General features: G+C 43.9%; 1 protein-coding gene across 8 annotated transcripts in view; it reads left to right on the forward strand.

The window, feature by feature from the left end:
• Supt3 (SPT3, SAGA and STAGA complex component) overlaps window positions 1-14,817 on the forward strand; it is a 342,177-nt gene extending 327,360 nt beyond the window's left edge. For 4 of the 8 annotated variants that reach the window (NR_158206.1, NM_178652.3, XM_030249447.1 and 1 more), the window contains one exon: window positions 14,666-14,813. Coding sequence is in view for 7 of the 8 variants with exons in the window: in NM_178652.3 (NP_848767.1) it covers window positions 14,666-14,707 (42 nt within the window). In the remaining variant the exon portion in view is untranslated. Of the gene's footprint in view, window positions 1-14,646 lie in introns of all 8 variants that reach the window. The other 4 variants (XM_006523477.3, XM_030249446.1, XM_006523478.4 and 1 more) reach the window with 2 other exon arrangements.
• Window positions 14,818-22,814: the final 7,997 nt, after the last annotated feature.

Consider the following 22,814-nt stretch of genomic DNA (forward strand, 5'->3'; position numbering starts at 1 on the left):
GAATTTTTGATCTTAGCCATTCTGACTGGTGTGAGGTGGAATCTCAGGGTTGTTTTGATTTGCATTTCCCTGATGATTAAGGATGTTGAACATTTTTTCAAGTGCTTCTCTGCCATTCGGTATTCCTCAGGTGAGAATTCTTTGTTCAGTTCTGAGCCCCATTTTTTAATGGGGTTATTTGATTTTCTGAAGTCCACCTTCTTGAGTTCTTTATATATGTTGGATATTAGTCCCCTATCTGATTTAGGATAGGTAAAGATCCTTTCCCAATCTGTTGGTGGTCTTTTTGTCTTATTGACGGTGTCTTTTGCCTTGCAGAAACTTTGGAGTTTCATTAGGTCCCATTTGTCGATTCTCGATCTTACAGCACAAGCCATTGCTGTTCTGTTCAGGAATTTTTCCCCTGTGCCCATATCTTCAAGGCTTTTCCCCACTTTCTCCTCTATAAGTTTCAGTGTCTCTGGTTTTATGTGAAGTTCCTTGATCCACTTAGATTTGACCTTAGTACAAGGAGATAAGTATGGATCGATTCGCATTCTTCTACACGATAACAACCAGTTGTGCCAGTACCAATTGTTGAAAATGCTGTCTTTCTTCCACTGGATGGTTTTAGCTCCCTTGTCGAAGATCAAGTGACCATAGGTGTGTGGGTTCATTTCTGGATCTTCAATTCTATTCCATTGGTCTACTTGTCTGTCTCTATACCAGTACCATGCAGTTTTTATTACAATTGCTCTGTAGTAAATCTTTAGGTCTGGCATGGTGATTCCGCCAGAAGTTCTTTTATCCTTGAGAAGACTTTTTGCTATCCTAGGTTTTTTGTTATTCCAGACAAATTTGCAAATTGCTCCTTCCAATTCGTTGAAGAATTGAGTTGGAATTTTGATGGGGATTGCATTGAATCTGTAGATTGCTTTTGGCAAGATAGCCATTTTTACAATGTTGATCCTGCCAATCCATGAGCATGGGAGATCTTTCCATCTTCTGAGATCTTCTTTAATTTCTTTCTTCAGAGATTTGAAGTTTTTATCATACAGATCTTTCACCTCCTTAGTTAGAGTCACGCCAAGATATTTTATATTATTTGTGACTATTGAAAAGGGTGTTGTTTCCCTAATTTCTTTCTCAGCCTGTTTATTCTTTGTATAGAGAAAGGCCATTGACTTGTTTGAGTTTATTTTATATCCAGCTACTTCACCGAAGCTGTTTATCAGGTTTAGGAGTTCTCTGGTAGAATTTTTAGGGTCACTTATATATACTATCATATCATCTGCAAAAAGTGATATTTTGACTTCCTCTTTTCCAATTTGTATCCCCTTGATCTCCTTTTGTTGTCGAATTGCTCTGGCTAATACTTCAAGTACTATGTTGAAAAGGTAGGGAGAAAGTGGGCAGCCTTGTCTAGTCCCTGATTTTAGTGGGATTGCTTCCAGCTTCTCTCCATTTACTTTGATGTTGGCTACTGGTTTGCTGTAGATTGCTTTTATCATGTTTAGGTATGGGCCTTGAATTCCTGATCTTTCCAAAACTTTTATCATGAATGGGTGTTGGATCTTGTCAAATGCTTTTTCTGCATCTAACGAGATGATCATGTGGTTTTTGTCTTTGAGTTTGTTTATATAATGGATTACATTGATGGATTTTCGTATATTAAACCATCCCTGCATCCCTGGAATAAAACCTACTTGGTCAGGATGGATGATTGCTTTAATGTGTTCTTGGATTCGGTTAGCGAGAATTTTATTGAGGATTTTTGCATCGATATTCATAAGAGAAATTGGTCTGAAGTTCTCTATCTTTGTTGGATCTTTCTGTGGTTTAGGTATCAGAGTAATAGTGGCTTCATAAAATGAGTTGGGTAGAGTACCTTCTACTTCTATTTTGTGAAATAGTTTGTGCAGAATTGGAATTAGATCTTCTTTGAAGGTCTGATAGAACTCTGCACTAAACCCATCTGGTCCTGGGCTTTTTTTGGTTGGGAGACTATTAATAACTGCTTCTATTTCTTTAGGTGATATGGGACTGTTTAGATGGTCAACTTGATCCTGATTCAACTTTGGTACCTGGTATCTGTCCAGAAATTTGTCCATTTCGTCCAGGTTTTCCAGTTTTGTTGAGTATAGCCTTTTGTAGAAGGATCTGATGGTGTTTTGGATTTCTTCAGGATCTGTTGTTATGTCTCCCTTTTCATTTCTGATTTTGTTAATTAGGATTTTGTCCCTGTGCCCTTTAGTGAGTCTAGCTAAGGGTTTATCTATCTTGTTGATTTTCTCAAAGAACCAACTCCTCGTTTGGTTAATTCTTTGAATAGTTCTTCTTGTTTCCACTTGGTTGATTTCACCCCTGAGTTTGATTATTTCCTGCCGTCTACTCCTCTTGGGTGAATTTGCTTCCTTTTTTTCTAGGGCTTTTAGATGTGTTGTCAAGCTGCTAGTATGTGCTGTCTCCCGTTTCTTCTTGGAGGCACTCAGCGCTATGAGTTTCCCTCTTAGAAATGCTTTCATTGTGTCCCATAGGTTTGGGTACGTTGTGGCTTCATTTTCATTAAACTCTAAAAAGTCTTTAATTTCTTTCTTTATTCCTTCCTTGACCAAGGTATCATTGAGAAGAGTGTTATTCAGTTTCCACGTGAATGTTGGCTTTCCATTATTTATGTTGTTATTGAAGATCAGTCTTAGGCCATGGTGGTCTGATAGGATACATGGGACAATTTCAATATTTTTGTATCTATTGAGGCCTGTTTTGTGACCAATTATATGGTCAATTTTGGAGAAGGTCCCGTGAGGTGCTGAGAAGAAGGTATATCCTTTTGTTTTAGGATAAAATGTTCTGTAGATATCTGTCAGGTCCATTTGTTTCATAACTTCTGTTAGTTTCACTGTGTCCCTGTTTAGTTTCTGTTTCCACGATCTGTCCTTTGAAGAAAGTGGTGTGTTGAAGTCTCCCACTATTATTGTGTGAGGTGCAATGTATGCTTTGAGCTTTACTAAAGTGTCTCTAATGAATGTGGCTGCCCTGGCATTTGGTGCGTAGATATTCAGAATTGAGAGTTCCTCTTGGAGGATTTTACCTTTGATGAGTATGAAGTGTCCCTCCTTGTCTTTTTTGATAACTTTGGGTTGGAAGTCGATTTTATCCGATATTAAAATGGCTACTCCAGCTTGTTTCTTCAGTCCATTTGCTTGGAAAATTGTTTTCCAGCCTTTCACTCTGAGGTAGTGTCTGTCTTTTTCCCTGAGATGGGTTTCCTGTAAGCAGCAGAATGTTGGGTCCTGTTTGTGTAGCCAGTCTGTTAGTCTATGTCTTTTTATTGGGGAATTGAGTCCATTGATATTAAGAGATATTAAGGAAAAGTAATTGTTGCTCCCTTTTATTTTTGTTGTTAGAGTTGGCATTCTGTTCTTGTGGCTGTCTTCTTTTTGGTTTGTTGAATGATTACTTTCTTGGTTGTTCTAGGGCGTGATTTCCGTCCTTGTATTGCTTCTTTTCTGTTATTATCCTTTGAAGGGCTGGATTCGTGGAAAGATATTGTGTGAACTTGGTTTTGTCGTGGAATACTTTGGTTTCTCCATCTATGGTAATTGAGAGTTTGGCCGGGTATAGTAGCCTGGGCTGGCATTTGTGTTCTCTTAGTGTCTGTATAACATCTGTCCAGGCTCTTCTGGCTTTCATAGTCTCTGGTGAAAAGTCTGGTGTAATTCTGATAGGCCTTCCTTTATATGTTACTTGACCTTTCTCCCTTACTGCTTTTAATATTCTATCTTTATTTAGTGCATTTGTTGTTCTGATTATTATGTGTCGGGAGGAATTTCTTTTCTGGTCCAGTCTATTTGGAGTTCTGTATGCTTCTTGTATGATCATGGGCATCTCTTTTTTTATGTTTGGGAAGTTTTCTTCTATTATTTTGTTGAAGATATTAGCTGGCCCTTTAAGTTGAAAATCTTCATTCTCATCAATTCCTATTATCCGTAGGTTTGGTCTTCTCATTGTGTCCTGGATTACCTGGATGTTTTGAGTTAGGATCCTTTTGCATTTTGTATTTTCTTTGACTGTTGTGTCGATGTTCTCTATGGAATCTTCTGCACCTGAGATTCTCTCTTCCATTTCTTGTATTCTGTTGCTGATGCTCGCATCTATGGTTCCAGATCTCTTTCCTAGGGTTTCTATCTCCAGCGTTGCCTCGCTTTGGGTTTTCTTTATTGTGTCTACTTCCCCTTTTAGTTCTAGTATGGTTTTGTTCATTTCCATCACCTGTTTGGCTGTGTTTTCCTGCTTTTCTTTAAGAGCCTGTAACTCTTTAGCAGTGCTCTCCTGTAAATCTTTAAGTGACTTATGAAAGTCCTTCTTGATGTCCTCTATCATCATCATGAGAAATGTTTTTAAATCTGGGTCTAGATTTTCGGTTGTGTTGGGGTGCCCAGGACTAGGTGGGGTGGGAGTGCTGCGTTCTGATGATGGTGAGTGGTCTTGATTTCTGTTAGTAGGATTCTTATGTTTGCCTTTCGCCATCTGGTAATTTCTGAAGCTAGCTGTTTTAGTTGTCACTGTTAAGAGCTTGTTCTTCAGGTGACTCTGTTAGCCTCTATGAGCAGACCTGGAGGGTAGCACTCTCCTTAGTTTCAGTGGGCAGAGTATTCTCTGCAGGCAAGCTCTCTTCTTGCAAGGCAGGTACCCAGATATCTGGTGTTCGAACCAGACTCCTGGCAGAAGTTGTGTTCCACTCACTAGAGGTTATAGGATCACGTGTGGAATCCTGTGTGGGCCCTTGCGGGTGTCAGGCGACTCAGCTGGCAAGGTAGCCGGGGCTCGAGTGGAGTGGAAGGGGTTTGTGCCCCAGATCAAGCCCGGGTAGCCTGCTTCCCTATGTACCGCAGTCTCAAGTTCCACGCGATTGGATTGGGGTAGGCGCTGTGTTCCACTCACCAGATGTCTTAGGGTCCCGTGGGGAGTCCCGTGTGGGCCCTTGCGGGTGTTGGGCAAGACTCTGCTGTCAAGGTAGCCCGGGGCTCGAGTCACGAGTCGAGCGGAAGGGACTTGTGCCCCAGATCAGGCCCGGGTAGCCTGCTTCCCTATGTACCGCAGTCTCAAGTTCCGCGCGATTGGATTGGGGCAGGCGCTGTGGTCCACTCACCAGAGGTCTTAGGGTCCCGTGGGGAGTCCTGTGTGGACCCTTGCGGGTGTTGGGCAAGACTCTGCTGGCAAGGTAGCCCGGGGCTCGAGTCACGAGTCGAGCGGAAGGGACTTGTGCCCCAGATCAGGCCCGGGTAGCCTGCTTCCCTATGTACCGCAGTCTCAAGTTCCGCGCGATTGGATTGGGGCAGGCACTGTGATCCACTCACCAGAGGTCTTAGGGTCCCGTGGGGAGTCCCGTGTGGACCCTTGCGGGTGTTGGGCAAGACTCTGCTGGCAAGGTAGCCCGGGGCTCGAGTCTCGAGTCGAGCGGAAGGGACTTGTGCCCCAGATCAGGCCCGGGTAGCCTGCTTCCCTATGTACTGCAGTCTCAAGTTCCGCGCGATTGGATTGGGGCAGGCGCTGTGGTCCACTCACCAGAGGTCTTAGGGTCCCGTGGGGAGTCCCGTGTGGACCCTTGCGGGTGTTGGGCAAGACTCTGCTGGCAAGGTAGCCCGGGCTCGAGTCTCGAGTCGAGCGGAAGGGACTTGTGCCCCAGATCAGGCCCGGGTAGCCTGCTTCCCTATGTACCGCAGTCTCAAGTTCCGCGCGATTGGATTGGGGCAGGCGCTGTGGTCCACTCACCAGAGGTCTTAGGGTCCCGTGGGGAGTCCCGTGTGGACCCTTGCGGGTGTTGGGCAAGACTCTGCTGGCAAGGTAGCCCGGGCTCGAGTCTCGAGTCGAGCGGAAGGGACTTGTGCCCCAGATCAGGCCCGGGTAGCCTGCTTCCCTATGTACCGCAGTCTCAAGTTCCGCGCGATTGGATTGGGGCAGGCACTGTGATCCACTCACCAGAGGTCTTAGGGTCCCGTGGGGAGTCCCGTGTGGACCCTTGCGGGTGTTGGGCAAGACTCTGCTGGCAAGGTAGCCCGGGGCTCGAGTCTCGAGTCGAGCGGAAGGGACTTGTGCCCCAGATCAGGCCCGGGTAGCCTGCTTCCCTATGTACCGCAGTCTCAAGTTCCGCGCGATTGGATTGGGGCAGGCACTGTGGTCCACTCACCAGAGGTCTTAGGGTCCCGTGGGGAGTCCCGTGTGGGCCCTTGCGGGTGTTGGGCAAGACTCTGCTGGCAAGGTAGCCCGGGGCTCGAGTCTCAAGTCGAGCGGAAGGGACTTGTGCCCCAGATCAGGCCCGGGTAGCCTGCTTCCCTATGTACCGCAGTCTCAAGTTCCGCGCGATTGGATTGGGGCAGGCACTGTGGTCCACTCACCAGAGGTCTTAGGGTCCCGTGGGGAGTCCCGTGTGGGCCCTTGCGGGTGTTGGGCAAGACTCTGCTGTCCCCACATTTTAATTTTTTCATTTTTAAAGAAGTATAAAAATCTCATGTTTTTTCACATTTTTATCTAAAATTAAATGTTGTTCAGATTAAAAGCAAACAAAAGGCCACTTTGGTGTTTTCTCCTTTTTTTTTCCCTTGACAATGGCTCTTTTTCACACATTTTCTTTGCGGTGGTGAAAGCATTGATGTGCATGTGGAAACAGTGATACTAGGCTCTGTCTCAGCTCTTTTTGTGTCCTTACACCACCCAGCACACTGTGCTTTACGGAGCGCAGAGCTCAGTAAAGACAAGTTAAAATCAGAGCAAGCAAATGTGTAGGAGCTCAGTAAAACCCACGCCGCCTTTGGTAGGCTTGTGTGAAGTGAAGTACTTGTGGGGTTGGGGCCTGGGATAGTAGAATTATCATCTTTTGTATGAAAAGTTTGAAAAGAAGAAATCATTGGAAGTGAGGGTAAAATTAAATTAGAGTCTGAGCAAGGAAGAGGGAGGACAGGGTTCCACTCTGAAGATGCAGAATTATCAAGCGCCTGGTGCATAAAACATACTCCGCCGTGTGTATTGGAAAGGCCGGGTAAGGTTTTGGTATAGTCCATGAAAAACAGAAGCAACCCAGTTTAGAAATAGTGTCTTCGCTAGCTTATTCATGTACAGATAACAAAACAAGGTACTGTTCTGAAAGTACAGCCTCTGAAAGCCCCATGGCAGTGTGTGGAGTCTGTCTACCGCTCTAGATAGATTAACATTCAGGGACTGCTCATTGTGTGCAGGTGAAAGAAATTGTCTAATGTCAAAAGTTGGGAATCAACTGCATTCTCAATTTTAAAAAGTATAGAAACAACCAGAAATTTAAAAGTACAGCCTTTTATTATCGTTATCATTTTTGCAGCTAACTTTGAGAGATACTAAAACACTTGAGCTTTTCAACAGATCCACGAAGTAGCAAGTGGCCATTGAGAGCACTTGATTGAAATAGAGCTTACAGGTGGAGAGCAGGTAGCAGCAAGCTGCCTGGGGGTGGGGTTGGGGGTGGGGTGTCTAATGTCGTGAATGGGCTCCCTAGATGTTTCTAGCCAGTCTGAATTGTACAACCAGGAATGTGTATAAAGATGTGGGCCTAGCACTCATTCCTAGATTCGACAGAAGAAAAGTAGACCACAAAGCCATTCGTGAGAATGTATGTATTGGAAGTTTAAATTTAGTTTCTACATTCACAGCACAAATATGAAATTCACAGTTGACACAGAGATGCGCTGTCTTCCTGTAGAGTTGCTTCCTTTTCAGGAAAAGATGCCAACTTTGGGATGTTCCCATGCTTCCCTTCCACAGGCTGTACCCATCCATCACACATCAAAAGGCCAGCGTGGTGGTTCTGGGCAGGGGACCCTGGGGAATTGGCGGCTGACTTAACCTTTGCTCAGACTACATGTTCCTTTGTTCTCTTGAACTAGAAAAGAAGATCTCACAGAAGCCAGGCTCAGCTCTAAACTTTCCCCTCAGCCATGGCTCCTGGAGGTGTTTTCCTTAAAGCCTGTGAACTGTAAGGAGTGGTGATGAGCCAGCTGTCACCACAGGCTGGTCTCAGAAGAGGCTCCTTTTCAGTGCTTAAAGACCACCTCACCCTCCTAGAAAGGTTAAACCTGGTATTTCCTCAGATAAACTAGCTGAGACTCTTATCTCCCACTGAGCCTCCCTTCCCAAGCAGAGACCATTCTAGCCATTCGCCTGTAGGAAAAAGACCTGCTTCTCTTCCCTCACATTTCAAGTATGCAGCTACATTAAGAGCTGCCATTGTGCTTGTAAGATGTAAAATGTAAAATGTCTGAGTCAAGAGCTGAAAGTGTCACTCTCCCATAAACCTTTTGAAGGCATTATAGCTGAGAGCTCTGTCAAGGCAATATGAGCCGCTGGGGTATATTATAGGACAGTTCTCTCTGCAGTCTCCGAGTGGCTCCCCACAGTTAGTGGGCACGTTCTCCACCAGCCTTAAAAGGCAGGCACAGAGTGTTCTAGTCCTTGCCAGGGTGGTCAATTCAGAAACGTTCTTCCTCCAGCACAGATGGAGTTGAAGGAGCCCATGGAGAGAAGGAGGGATGATGCTTAGAATGGCTTCTTTTCTATTTCTATGAAGAAAATTGTTGAGGATTTGGTAGGAATTGTGTGCAGTCCATATATTGCTCTGGGTAGCAATATTCTTCTCCATAAACAAATACTCTCTGTTTTTACTCTGATCTTTCTTCCTTCCTCCCCAGTTTGGAGTTTTTATATTCTTGTATCTCAGAGCCCTTGAGGCGGGTGCTGGGATCTGTCTCTGAAGCATCCCTGTTGTTCTGACATAGGAATTTGCAATGGACTTACCTGGTCGGTCACACATCCCACCCTTGGTGTATTGTGTTCATAGCTTCAGATGTGTCCATTTCTCCTATGGCCTTTCAGTACACTCATTGGTTAGCATGTGCTGTATGCTTCTTGGTGATACATAGTTCTAATCTATTGTAATCTAAGCAGATAGTATTATTGCAAGTTTTGTAACTTACTGGGACTTCATTCGTGACTCAAGGATCCAGGTGTAATAGTTCCTGGAGAATTTCCAAGTACTGATGAGAATGTGAATTCTGCCTTCTCAGTAAAAATGCTCTGTAAATGTCTGTTAGCTCCATGTACTTTACAATATGATCCAACTAACATACTTCTCTGTGGAGGAGGTGGAGAGACAGCTCAGTGACTAAGAGCACTTTCCACCTATGCAGAAGACCTGGGGTTCAATTCTCAGCACCCATATAGCAGCTCATAACCATCTATAACTCTTGTTCAGAGTGTTTAACACTTTCTCCTAGACTCAGAGGGCAGAAAGTGCATACAAGGCACATATACATACATACATGCATACATACATACATACATACAGGCAAAACATTCATACACATAAAATATATTTTTAAGTTTTTAGAGCTTTCATCTTCTGCCCATTGACAAGAGTGGACTGGTAAATTCCCCAACTAGTATTGTACTAGAGTCTATCTCTTCCTTTGTGATTAATATTTCCCTTATATATTTGAGGAATGCCTGATTAGGTATATATTATTTAAATGGACAATTGTGGCTGAATTAATCCCTTTACCAATATACAAGGACCTTTTTTTAACTTTTGGCAGTATTCTTTTTAATTTAAAGTCTGATTTATTCTAATGATATAGCAACTCTTGCCAACTTGTTTCATATTTTTGGTATATCTTTTTCCAATCCTTAATCCTTACCAGTGAACTGAATTGCCTGGAGGCGGTATAGAGTTGGTATAGAGTTGGCTCTTGTATTTTAATCCATTCATTATTCCCTGACTTTTGGTTGATGAATTTAACCCATTTATCATCATGAATATTATTGGTCGGCATGAAACTTCTCCTTTTATTCTTTGGTTGTATTCTGGGTTTGGGGGGTTGTAAATTGTTCTTCTCTAACCTTTCTAGTTATTTATGGTTGGGTGGTTTATGTCATACTGGTTTGATTCTCTGCTCTTCTATGTTCTACCACTGAACTTTGAATATTTGTAGTTTTTGTAAGTTATTGCTGTTGTTTTAACGATTCCTTTAGTGTGTGCGTGTGTGTGTACACTATTGCATGCAGTACTCTTGGAGGCCAGAAAGGACATCAGATCCCTAGAGCTAGAGTTACAGGTTATTGTGAGCTGCCTGACGTGGGTGCTGGGAACTAAATGCAGGTCCTGTAAAAGAGCAGAGTGCCTTTTATCACTGAGCCATCTCTCCAGCCTCGAATATTAGTAGGTTCATGTGGTATTTATAGCCCTTTTGTTATAGTGCATCCTTAAGTGCTTCTTGTAAGGCTGATCTGATAATGGTGAACTCCTAAAGTCTCCATTTTTGCAGATAATTTGGGTGGGTATAATATTCTTAGTTGGCAGGGTTTTGATTTTCTCCTCAGTGTTTTACATATGACATCCTACCCTCTTCTGAGGTACAACGGTTCTCTTGTGTCCTGCTACAAGTGTGATGGGCTTTCTTTTTGATATGGCTTGATGCTTTTCTCTGCTGAATGTCAGGTTCCTCTTGGTCGTGAACTTTTAGCCTTCTGCCCGATACAAGTTGTGACTGAAAATCTATTTACTTTCAATGCAGTCAGGGTGCTTTGAGCTTCTTGTATGTGGATGACCATATCTCTTTGAAGATTTGGGTCCTTTTCAGCTATTCCTTAGAGATAGGTTTAATGGTTTTCCATGTTCCTCACTTTATGAAACTCCTACAATACAGTTCATAGTTCATAGTCCATAGTTTGTAGTCCATAGTGCAATACATATTTCACATAAGTGTATTCAATAAGCTCTGTGGGCTTTCTTCATCTGTTTTGCTTTGTTTTTTGAGCCGACTAAATTAATTCTAGAGTTCAGAAATCCTTTTTTCTGTTTATTCTTTTATGTAAGTTTTCTGCTTTAGCTTTAATCTCACTGATTAAAGTTTTAGCTCCAAATTTTCCAACAGTTCTCTTTCATAATTTCTGTGCTTTTGTAAATTTCTCATTCATAGGATTTATCTGTATACATTTTCTCAATGAGTTTACTTAGGGCCATAAAATTGGCTGTTGTAGCAGCTCATTGTCGGTTTCCTGTAAACGGGAATCTGTTGTGAGGCTTCCTGTTTCCTGTCATGTTATCAGCATCATACACTGACGTATGTGCATCTGCCTTTACATTTGCCTCTCCCAGGTCTAATAGAATGTTGTGAAATTTGGTTTTGCTTTGTTTCTCACTTAAACAGGCACTCAGATGCCAGTAAAATTGGTACTTGGGTGCTATGAGTCTGGTTATAATGGGGCTCAAAACATCTGGGTCATTTCTTTGTCCTTGCTGTCATCCATAGTCTAAACTATAACTATTCATAAAACATTTCATGGATGTGGTTTTAAGACATAGCAATAAACTTAGGTTTCCAATGGTGTGTGTCTTCAGACTTTACAGAATCACAACTTCTAGTACCAGGGCTTGTGGTAGCTGTTGGCATAGCTGTAATAGTATGGAATGTGTACCTGGGGGAATCAAGAGAGACTCCAATGTTTGGGATGTCAATATCCAGAGTCCCCAAGTCATAGTATATGAACAACTCTCAAGATGGGTGCGGGAGGTGCCACAGCCTGTGTCCTCTGAAGCCGCAGAAAAGGATTGGACTTCCCCAAGTCCCATTGGAAACTACAAATAATGCTGGCATCTATGGGCTCAAGATTGTACAACACAAACAAGACCTACCCTAGGGCCTGCATATTTGGGGAATGTAACTAATAGCACTAGTATCCAGTCTCACAGAGCTATGGACCATTTCCTGGTCCCAAGTTTATCAGCTGTGGGAGAAATTGCCCCTAGGTCTCCCATGGCATGTGCAGGTAACATTTGGACTTATGGCACATGTATCTACATATATGGAAGTATGATGCATGGAGAACACTTTCACTAGACCCTACAGGCTGAGCACAATAGTCTCTGTGGCCTTGGTGTCTGCCCTACTAAAGCATAAGACATAGATGGGCTTGTCCTCAGGTTACATGGAGACAAGCTTAAGGACAAGACTGGAAACATTGGCAGCCACAGCTCTGCACCTGCAGACATGGATGTGACCTGCCTATGGCACCTAGGGACAGGCTGCATGCTGGGAGAGCATACTGCCCTAGTTTCCCCTGGGTATAAACAGAGTGATAGAGGTTGGGCTGCTGACAGTTGCATTCCTGAAGCTGTGCAGTGAGCTAGAACTTCTTAAATCCCAATGGACAGATGCAGACAAAACTGGGAGTTTGCACCAACAGCCTCAGTCTCAATGCTGTTGGTTAAAAAGCAAGAGCCTCCCAGGACCCCACAGGATGTCATTAGCTAGAATTCCCCACAGAGGGGAGGGAGAACCTGTCAAGACCATACCCAGAGGTTAGGCATGACCCCCTGGTTCAGGGATGGGGCTGCCCACCCATCTCCAAAATTTTAACCCAGAATTACTCCTGTCTAATAGGAAATACAGGAATAAAGAATGGAACAGAGACTGAAGGAAAGGCCATCCAGAGACTGCCCCACCTGGGGATCCATCCCACATGCAGACAGCAAACCCAGACACTATTGTAGATGCCAAGCAGTACTTGCTGACAGGAGCCTGATAAAGCTGTCTCCTGAGAGGCTCTGCCAGAGCCTGACCAATACAGATGCGGATGATCGCAGCCAACCATTGGACTGAGCACAGGGACCCCAATGGAGGAGTTAGGGGAAGGACTGAAGGAACTGAAGGGGCCTTATCTAGCATCAGTGGGAGAGGAGCCCTTGATCCTGTAAAGGGTTGATGCCCCAGTGTAGAGAAATGCCAGGGTGAGAAGGCAGGAATGGGTGGGGGAGCACCCTCACAGAAGCAGGATAAGGGGGGGATAAGGTGGGGCGTTTCAGAGGGGAAACCAGAAAAGAGGATAACATTTGAAATGTAAATAAATAAAATATCAATTTTTTTAATGGTCCATATGGGTCCATAGGGAGTGGTACTATTAGGAGGTGTGGCCTTGTTGAAGTGGGTGTGACCTTGTTAGAGAAAGTATGTCACTGTGAGGGTGGGTTTTGAGGTTTCAGACATTCAAGCTAGGACTAGTGTGACATTTACTTCTGCTGCCTGCAGATGAGATGTAGAACTCTCAGTTCCTTCTCCAGTATCATGTCTGCCTGCATGTCACCATGTTTCCTACCATTAAGATAACTAAACCTTTTAACTGTAAGCCACCCCCAATTAAATATTTTCCTTTGTAAGATTTAAAAAAAAGAAAACCTTAACTGGATGCCATGAAGCAAGCAAGCATAGACTCAGACTGTGACTGTCACTGTCTATGTCCCCTGAAGTCACAAGACCTGGAAGAACTGTCTTCTACCCAGTAAAGGACACAGCAGCCCAAGTCCTCTTATGGTATCAGGGACTGACTCCTGGCCCCCAAGGCACAATGGCATCTAGCATTATGCTGCTGTTCCAGTTTAGGTTGTGGGGTGCAGGTTGGGGAGACCCAAAATGAGTTCCTTCTTGGGCCAAAGCTATACAAGAGTTGCTGGCACTTTCTCTTCCCTGTTCTCATCCCTGCCCTGGAGGGGGTAGAGGTGCATTTTGCTGTCTTCTTTTCTCTGGCTACTTGCCGATTTTCAAAGTTTAGCTCACATCCTGGCTCTTATGTGGCATAGCTGTGCACAGGGACCTCTGCTCAGCTGTCATGGTTGTCTGCCTGTGTGAATGCCCCCCCACCCAAGGTGACCACTGCAGTAGAGAGATTGAGCTGGAAGTGACAGACTCCAGACTGCCCCAGGGTGCTGGCTTGATAGGTCCTAATAGGTTTTTTACATTTTTCTAAATATGCATAAAAAATTGAAAGTATGAATTAAAAGTGTGAGTGTGACTGTTGCCAGGTCAGTGGTGTGCAGCATGCCCGGGAGGGGCTTTCGTTTTCAGTCTGGCTTTTAGCTATGATCCTCTTTGCCACAAAGTAAGACTCCACACAGTCAGGAAAGGCCACCATTGGCCAGGTCTTCCCTCTCCAAAATGCAGACTCCTTAGCAGGAGATGAAAGGTGAGGTGTCACTTTCTTTACCTGGAATGCATTGTGTTACTGCAACCAGTGTCCAGTTTTGAAAGCCACAATTTATCCTGCCATGATCACCCATATGGCTGCCTCCAAGTACATCTACAGATGGGAGTTGTCCATACCTCCAGTCCTGTGCAGTGAGTCTCTGAGACTGCCATGCTGCAGAGGAAAAAAGGCCTCCCTTAGTGTCTGTCCCCACAGCCTTCCACTCCAGACTATAAATTATGCCTGGGAAGACAGTAATGAGTCAGTAATTTATAGACTATTACAATGCTTAGTTAGAACAGACTGCGGAGCATGTTGAATAGAGAACACATGTTTCCAAAAGACAAACAGACCCAGCACATCTCTTCCTTGGCTCAACCAACCCCAATCCATTAACAGGACAAAATGGGATGCCTTATTTTGCATATCACCCACTTCCCCAAAATAGACTCCCTAACCACTTGTTAACCACATTGACTTTAATAGACAGAATGGTCGCTATAGCTGTGCCACCAGAAATATTCATATTCAGTGTCCTATTAGCTCGTAGCCAGCAGTCTACAAAACAGGAAGAAAGCCTCTGCCTCCTCTCCTTGTTCGACTTGATGCGATAATTCATTGCAGATTTCTTTGTCTTTGACAGAGTGCCTACCGAAGGAGTGGGATGGCTTTCCTGGCCTGCTGAGGGGACCATGGCCGTGCCTGCCGCCACGAAGAGGGAGTGGTTCACCGAGGTCATTCTTGCCTGTCCTGCCGGAAAATAAAATAGGATTTTATGTTCTCCTGCCCTAGGGAGTGGCCTGCTTTGTTTCTGACTCTTCAACCGTCTGACTACAGCTCTTCCCCATCCTCCTCAGCCTTGTTTACTGAATGGGCCATTGCCTAATTAATGGCAGGATGTTGGGGATGGTGTGTAGGTGGACAGAAATGCACATCACACAATTTTGGAGTTTGAATTTGGCACAGATTTGCTGCCCTCAGCTCCTAAGTCTTAAAAGCGGTGTTGTGCGTTTTTTTCCCCCTCCAGTGTTTAGTCTGCCTTTTATATGATGCATTTTTATGATTCAGATTTGGGACAAAAGAGACAAAATTTAGATGAGTCAGTGTACCCTTCCCACTGACCCACCAACTGTGCTTTCCAACACTGTTGATTGTCTCTGTGTGCATTTTAGAAACATAGTTACTTTATAAACATACACCCATCAGAGATTCTGCTGGTGAGACAAGCCACCTGTTCCCTCCTCCCCCATCACCTCAGTCACTGAAGAGACCATCTTTATGCGCACGCGCGTGCACACACACACACACACACACACACACACTTTCCATGCCCTTTCATAGCACAGTTTAAAATCGGGAGCACGAGGATCCTAACCCTGCAGATTCTACCCCTGATGGGGATCCAGCACTGCTTGCTGGGAGCTGCCAAGCTACCCCTCTGCCATCCGTACTTTCTCTAGTAAACGAGGAAGTGTAACTCTTGGGAACAAACCAAAATATAGCAGATGCCCCGGCATAGCTCCTGATTAATATGAATCGAGCAGGAGGAAGTTATGTCTTTCGTTCTGTAAGTGTTCCGGGTAAGAGAGAGAAGCAAGAGCAGAAGTTTCCTGTGCGAACAAACCGTTCTGAGCCTCAGTGTGCTGTGCCCTGATGTGCCGTGCCGTTCCCCGCTGTGGTTTACCTGATGTGTAACAACCGTTTTCAGGAAGAAGAATGTACATGTTATAAAAAAAAATGCAGATATTTAATATCAAAAATTGCCGAGGGGTTCTGACGTTCCACCCGCGCTTATTGAAAAGTATGATTATGCTTTTTCTTTTCATCGTCACTCTCATTGCCCTTGGCGTCCCTAATCATGGGAAATTATAGCCCTGCAGTAAGCATCCTTATGCTGGAAATGGCAAGCTTATTGTATTTGGTTTCCATCTGCCAGAAGATCTCAAAGTTTCAGGGGCTGAGATCTCCCATTGAAAACCCTTCTCTGCCCCGCATTATATATTTGAAAACTGCACCAGGTAAAAAATGCAAGGTTTTCTTTTTCCCCTTCGTTTTCTTCTACCTAATCTCCTCATAGTCCCGGGAAGGGAAGACTCAGCGCACATTTCTCTCAGGAACACGACAGCTCTGTGTTTGTGTTGGTCTGCTGTATGTTTGTCTATCTTGAACTGTCTGACAGGTAATTATTTATAAAATCTGCTTTTGCCCAGGGAGCTCACATAATCACTTTCACTTTTCATCATCGTCCAGAAAGCTGAAGGTAAAATGAAACAAGGTCTTTTGTGTCTTTCCTGAGCGAGCCGAGATGTGCCCATAGTCGCTCAATATTAATAGTTTTAATTTTTTTCTCTTTCCTACACGTGGGCTCTTCCCCTAGCCCATTGAACAAGACTAAATTAGAAGTACGACAAAATTTTATAGACAGTGATATAGATAAAATTTAGAAGAAAAATCTCACAAATGATACTTCCATAAACTATACCCTCAGATTAAAGTGTCACCTATTATCACAGTAGAGAAGGCAGCTGTGAGGGCCATTGGGAATTGTCACATACTTAGATGCAAACGAGCCTGGCCTAGACAAGCAAATGACTGTCCTGGGTCACCGTCTGTGATTCCCGAAGCCTTAACACATACTTTACCACCCTGGACTTATGAGACTGTCAGCCAGACACAACAGGGCTCTCATATTTATTCTGTACAATAGCATAAACTTATTTCTTAAAGATACTGATTATACACACAGCTAAAGTATAAATGTGGAATCATAATAGTGAAATCTTTGAAGGGCTGTGCCAGTAAATGACACACTTTCTACACATAAGGCCCAACTCTCAATCAGGTAGCAATACACAGACAGTTCCTGGGTGGGATTTTATTGTTGTTGTTGTTAATCCCCTGTACTTTAGCAAACTTAAAAGTAAATAAACCCAAAGATAGTAAATAGCTTCTCTTCTGGAAAATTGATGTGGCCCCGTAGGTAAGGAAAAAGGAAGCAGAAACCTTCTACTGCCTAAACTCACAAGTGTGACTTTCTGGAAATGCCCTTTTGGGGTCATGTCTAAAGGGAGTGCCTTCACACATGATAATAGTTGAGATTCAAAAATAATGTTCCAGATTAAGGTTTTTATTTAAAAAACATCAGAAATGCAAATATTTTTAAATATACAGTGTATATAGATAGCTCCTGTGAGGCTGTCTGGTCTTTGTTTTTAAAAAGTAGTAAACAGGGGCTGGTGAGATGGCTCAGTGGGTAAGAGCACCCAATTGCTCTTCCAGAGGTTCTGAGTTCAAATCCCAGCAACCACATGGTGGCTCGCAACCATCTGTAACAAGATCTGACTCCGTCTTCTGGTGTGTCTGAAGACAGCTACAGTGAACTTACATATAATAAATAAATAAATAAATCTAAAAAAAATAGTAAACATACCGACTTCAATGTTTTACCTCATGGAAGATAAGTAAACATAACTGGAGATATGAGCTCTGTCTGAAAGAAAACAAGTTTATTTGTCTAGAAATTGTAAAGTTTGAACTTAAGAATTTTTTTTCAATATAACACCCAAATTAGGCATTGCTTTCAGGCTCTTCTAACCTGTATGAGACAGGGAAGCAGCACGAAGCGTGGGCACTCTCATCTGCCTCCTGCAACTCAGGTAGAACCTTCCCAGGTCACATTTAAGTTCTCCCATCAACCATGTATACGTCCCGTAAAATCTTTTACGGTTTCCTGTATGCTTTGGCTGAGCATTTCATAGTATATAAACACTTCCACAAATAGTGTAAGGGCAGCGAATAGAGTGTGTCAAAGCGGCGCCCCTCCAGGAACCCAGGTCCCCAGCTATGTTCTATCTTGTTTGGAATCCAAAATCAGTGGTAAGGAGCAGGGACTCCAGCAGTTTCCGTGGAATTGTGTTCACTAAGGGAAAGGCTCTCTCCAAGGGCGTCCAGCCAAGTTTAGGCAACAGAGCCATGCTGTGGAAGGTGGATGTCGGTGTGATGTCGTCCTGGAAAACGAAAATATCAAAAGGTCCTGTCTCTTAAAATGAATCTCAAGTGTTTTGAGTGGGGTGGTGATACCTTGTGGGGGGGGGGCATGGATTTAAAGTATGAAACAAAATATCAAGCATACAAGCTGTCCTAAGTCTTGGAAATTTTGTAACAGAAGCATAATTTAAAATGGTCAGTTCGTACTCAGGAACAATAACGCCAACATATGAACTGCTGTGGCTCTGTGGAGAACTTGTTCATGCGCCTTTTCCTGCTCCTATGCACCCAGCTGTCACAAATCCCAGTGATACGGGGAAATAGAGTAGTGTCACTCTTCTCAGTGACACTGAGAAGTAAAAATAGGAAAAGACATAGAAGGATGAGTGGAAAGGGCCAAAGCATAGTCATGCATATCTACCCATCAGTGGGTTCATCAGTGCAGCACAACAGTCAGAGCAAGCCTCCGTGAGCTGTGCTTCTTGGGCCCCTCCTTGAAGGGCTGCCACGCCCCAAGAAGCGCACACAGTGTGACCCACAGGCAGGAAAGGAGACTCGGAACTTGGCAAGTTGAGTGCATTGTGAAGAGTGATCTAAAGTGGGACTGACATTTGTATCCAGTGCTTTGATCCCACTCTTAGGCAGTATTGAATATACTAGAAACTTCTGGAAACACAATGAAGAGAAAAACCTTTCTCATACCAGAAATACTTGATTACAGGAAATTTTCACTGAAGCTCAAAACAGTCTTTATCTATGCACTATGTAAGCAATATAAAACAAAGTGTATAACAATGTAATTTAGAGAATGCCAACTCCTCTTTAGTGTTGAAAACCTTAGGGTAAATATATGAATAGTGTAATGTGTATTAGGTCTAACAGAAGTGGGAGCATGGGTGCTGAGGCATGGGCTCAATGGGTAAGCAAAAGGACCTACATTCAGATCTCCAACACCTTCAGAAAAAGTCAGGTGGTTACCTGCCTGTCCTAGTAACCAGGAGTGAAGGGTGGAGACAGGAAGAATTCTGAGCTTTGCCGACTGCCAGCCAAGCCAAGAGAGACCTGCATTAATAAGGCAGAGAATGATAGAGCAGTATGCCCAGGGCCATCCTCTGACACACACCCCAGTCACTCATACCTGCACATATACATGTATGTGAATAAACACGCCACAGAAACAGAGGATCCTTACATAAACTGTGACAGAGAACACATCTTCTAAATTCTGGCTGTGTCCAGAAGACTGATTGTAAAGGCTACTATTGTATGCTTTCACACAAATTATCCATGTTGCAGAATAAGCTCTGTGTTGTTCACATGTGCTTGCAGTCAGGGGTCAATGCCAGGGTTCAGATGGCAGTGTTCAGAACATGCATGAATGGTTTTGAAGTATTTGTTCCTTAAATTCTAATTGTGATGAGCCTAGTTTCTCTTAGTCTGGCAAGTTTGCATGCATGCGTTTGAAGGATTTAATGTACAGCGATAAACAGGGAAATGGAAAGAAAGTGGCTGAGTGCAGTCTGCATTACAACAGCTCTCATCTATACTTAGCAACTTTTAAAATCCAACCCCAGGGGCTGGGAAGTGGCTCAGGGCTTAACACCAGCTGATCTTCCAGAGGAACTGCGTTCATTTCCCAGCACCCACATGGTGGCTCACAGCCTTCTGTTACTACAGTCCCAGGGTATCCAGTGCCCTCTTCTGGCCTCCACAGACAAGGAGCATGCATATGATGCAGATACCCATGCAAAGAGGCCTTTGACTGGCTTCCTCTAGCCACTTCATTTTCAAGAGTTAAGACAGCTTCCTGTGTGTTCACTGACCATGCATCACTCCCCACTGGCCTCTATGTGTGCCACTCACCCAGGAAGTCCCCAGACAACAGCAAATATTGCTGTTGCTAGTTTGGTTTATGATGCCTCCACAGGACCTGTAGAGAGTCAAAGAGCCCCATTGCCACTAAGCAGTTTAGCACAGCATGAGCAGGGTCTGTGTGGCTGTCAATATCCATGGTCACAATATCACAGGAGTATGCCAGAGACAGAAAACCTGGGGGGGGGGGAGACTGTATGTTGAGGAGTTAGAAGACAACTCTAAACTATAGCCAAGTAGTTGTATCCACATACAAAGAGCAGTAGAAAGTTCTGGACATCACTCAGGAAGTCAATATAGAGATTTTTTTTAATCTAAAATGACCTAGCTATATAGCCTTCTGGTAATATCACAAATGGAACAAGTCAGCCTACCACAGAGATGTTTTACAGCCCAGGTTCTCATTGCCTTATTCACAAAAGCCAAGCTAGGGGGACCATTGTATACACCCATCATCAAACGAATGGTCAGGGAAGATAAACACACAGATTTTACTAAGCTCTGAGGATAGTGAAATTTGCAGGAAAATGTGTGGAAACAAAGATCATCATAAGCAAAATAAACCATGTTCAAAATAGCAAGTTTTCTCTTAGTACATGGATGATAGACAGACAGACAGATCGACAGAGAGTACAAGAGGTACTATAAAGGGAAGAATGGTCTAAAGAGAAAGGGGAGGGCAAGATAGAGTGATGGGAAGCTAAATATCAGCTCTTCCCTTATATACAAATACACACTCATATGTACCCGTGCAGAAAGGAGGGAGCGAGTATGAGCCAGGCACACTAGTACCTATGAGAGAAAATGCTCTACCGAATCCCATCATTATGTATACTAACCAGCTAATCCGAAGGTTTTACAAAGCCTCAGAAAGGTGAGATGGATCACACAGTCTTGTGGCAGCCTCTCAGGCCAGGCTGCAGTGCCAGTGTTGAGGTACATGGGCTCCAGGTGAGCCTCTCTTCTATACTAGGCGTGGAGGTGAGTGAAGTCTCAAAAGTTCTCCATTTGTATGGGGGAACAGCAGGAAATTCTACCTGCCTCTTCTTTCCTGGGTTGTCAACGCGATGCCCTGCTCTCCTTCCTAGCCCTTCCCGTTATTTCAGGCTTGGCAATGGCATCTTCTGTTTTCACAAACTCTTTGAACCTGTTTCTTCCCCAGCCATCTGGGTGGTGTTATCCAGTCATCTCTCCACTTGCCTTTAGCCTGTTCCTGATAATTAGTTTCTTTCGGGCAAATCTTAAACTAACACTTCTCTTTCATCCCACGTGCACAGATTATACATTTAATAAACATCTGGTGTTTGCTGATATAAGTTCACTTACACTGAGCTTAGAAGCCTTTGGAAAAAAATATTTACTTGGGGCTGGAGAGATGGCTCAGAGGTTAAGAGCACTGGCTGTTCTTCCGGAGGTCCTGAGTTCAATTCCCAGCAACCACATGGTGGCTCACAACCATCTGTAATGAGATCTGATGCCCTCTTCTGGCCTGCAGGCATACATTCAGGAAGATTTGCTTAATCTACTGTTACTGCCTGCTTAACTTACTTGCCGGAATCTCGTGAACTGCAGAAGATCACACTTCTTTTTCCTTAAAGACGAATACAAGGTGTTAGAGACCAACATGCCCTGGCCTCCTTACTGTCTCCCTGCTGTAACACGGCACCTGAGAAGGCAACTTAGGAAAGAAGGAATGATCTCCATTCACAATCATGCCCAGAACTGCTGACGGCATTGTGAAGCAGCTGGTCACACTGTCCAAAGTCAGAGAACAGAGAGATGAAAGCCCATCTGTAATGAGATCTGATGTCTCATGTGTGCATCTCAAGGAGGGTTCCTGTTGGGAGTTGAGACAGAATGGCGATGGATTTGCAAGGCTTTGCAGAACTAAGTCCTGAACAGTCTCTCATTTGTTTAGCCCCATGGAATATTGGGGCACACATTCGTGGTATGTCTTCCTCAAACCTAGGCAGGCTAGCATAGGGAACAGTGTTGTGATCTGGGACTCCACTTGGCTTGGGCTGTACATAAACCTCTCTTCTAACAATGCACTTGGCAGCCTAGTTCTCATACCTTAGTGTATGTACTATGTGCATATCTCTTCCTGGACATTGTACCTAACAACCTGTTAGCAACCTAGGACCTCTACCTGCCTTGAGATGCACACAATTCCTCCCTTCAAATAATTGAATAAATTTCTCTTCCCCTTAATGAGGCAGGATGGTTTATATTCAGTTCTATTCCCGATATATTGGGTGAAGGGTAGGACAGCCAATTCAGCCTGACCTGGTTTCGGTGCATGCATAATATATTAAGCTGTCATCTGAGTGCTTTTTGGGAGGATACATTTCCCATCTTATTCCTTTGCATAATTGGTAAGCATATGGTTAAAATCAGATACATTATGGGACAGGATATATACAGTACAGAGATGGCTATATATCTCAAAAACTGCCAGTCAGAATACAGAACCATCTAAGCTATATCCCTTAGCCAAGCAGCTCCTTTCTTGAACCCCATAAAAGGACACTCCAAATGATTATCAGTATCCTTGAATATGCTCATTCGTGTGGCCTGCTGTCAGTCTTGACAGTATTTCTGATGTGTACAGTCCATTTGCATGGAATAAAGTTAACTTTATGCTACTTCTGTAAGTCCATGTGAGCTCTTATTTCAGTCTTATGAATAAGAAGCCAAGAACCTAGAAACATCTGTCCCAGCCCCAACCACTGGTGACAGAACCCCTCTGAAAACAGCCTTACAGATCCATATATGGATGCCTTGCTGTTTCTATTGCTGCGGTGAACACCACAATCAAAAGCAACTCGGGAAGGAAACGGTCTATTTGGCTTCCACTTCCACAGCATCAGTACTAAAGGAAGTCGGGACAGGAACTCAAAAAGGGTAGGAACCTGAAGACAAGAGCTGATACA

This window comes from Mus musculus, chromosome 17 (assembly GCF_000001635.26).
Source record: "Mus musculus strain C57BL/6J chromosome 17, GRCm38.p6 C57BL/6J".
In the NCBI taxonomy this organism is placed as follows: domain Eukaryota; kingdom Metazoa; phylum Chordata; class Mammalia; order Rodentia; family Muridae; genus Mus; species Mus musculus.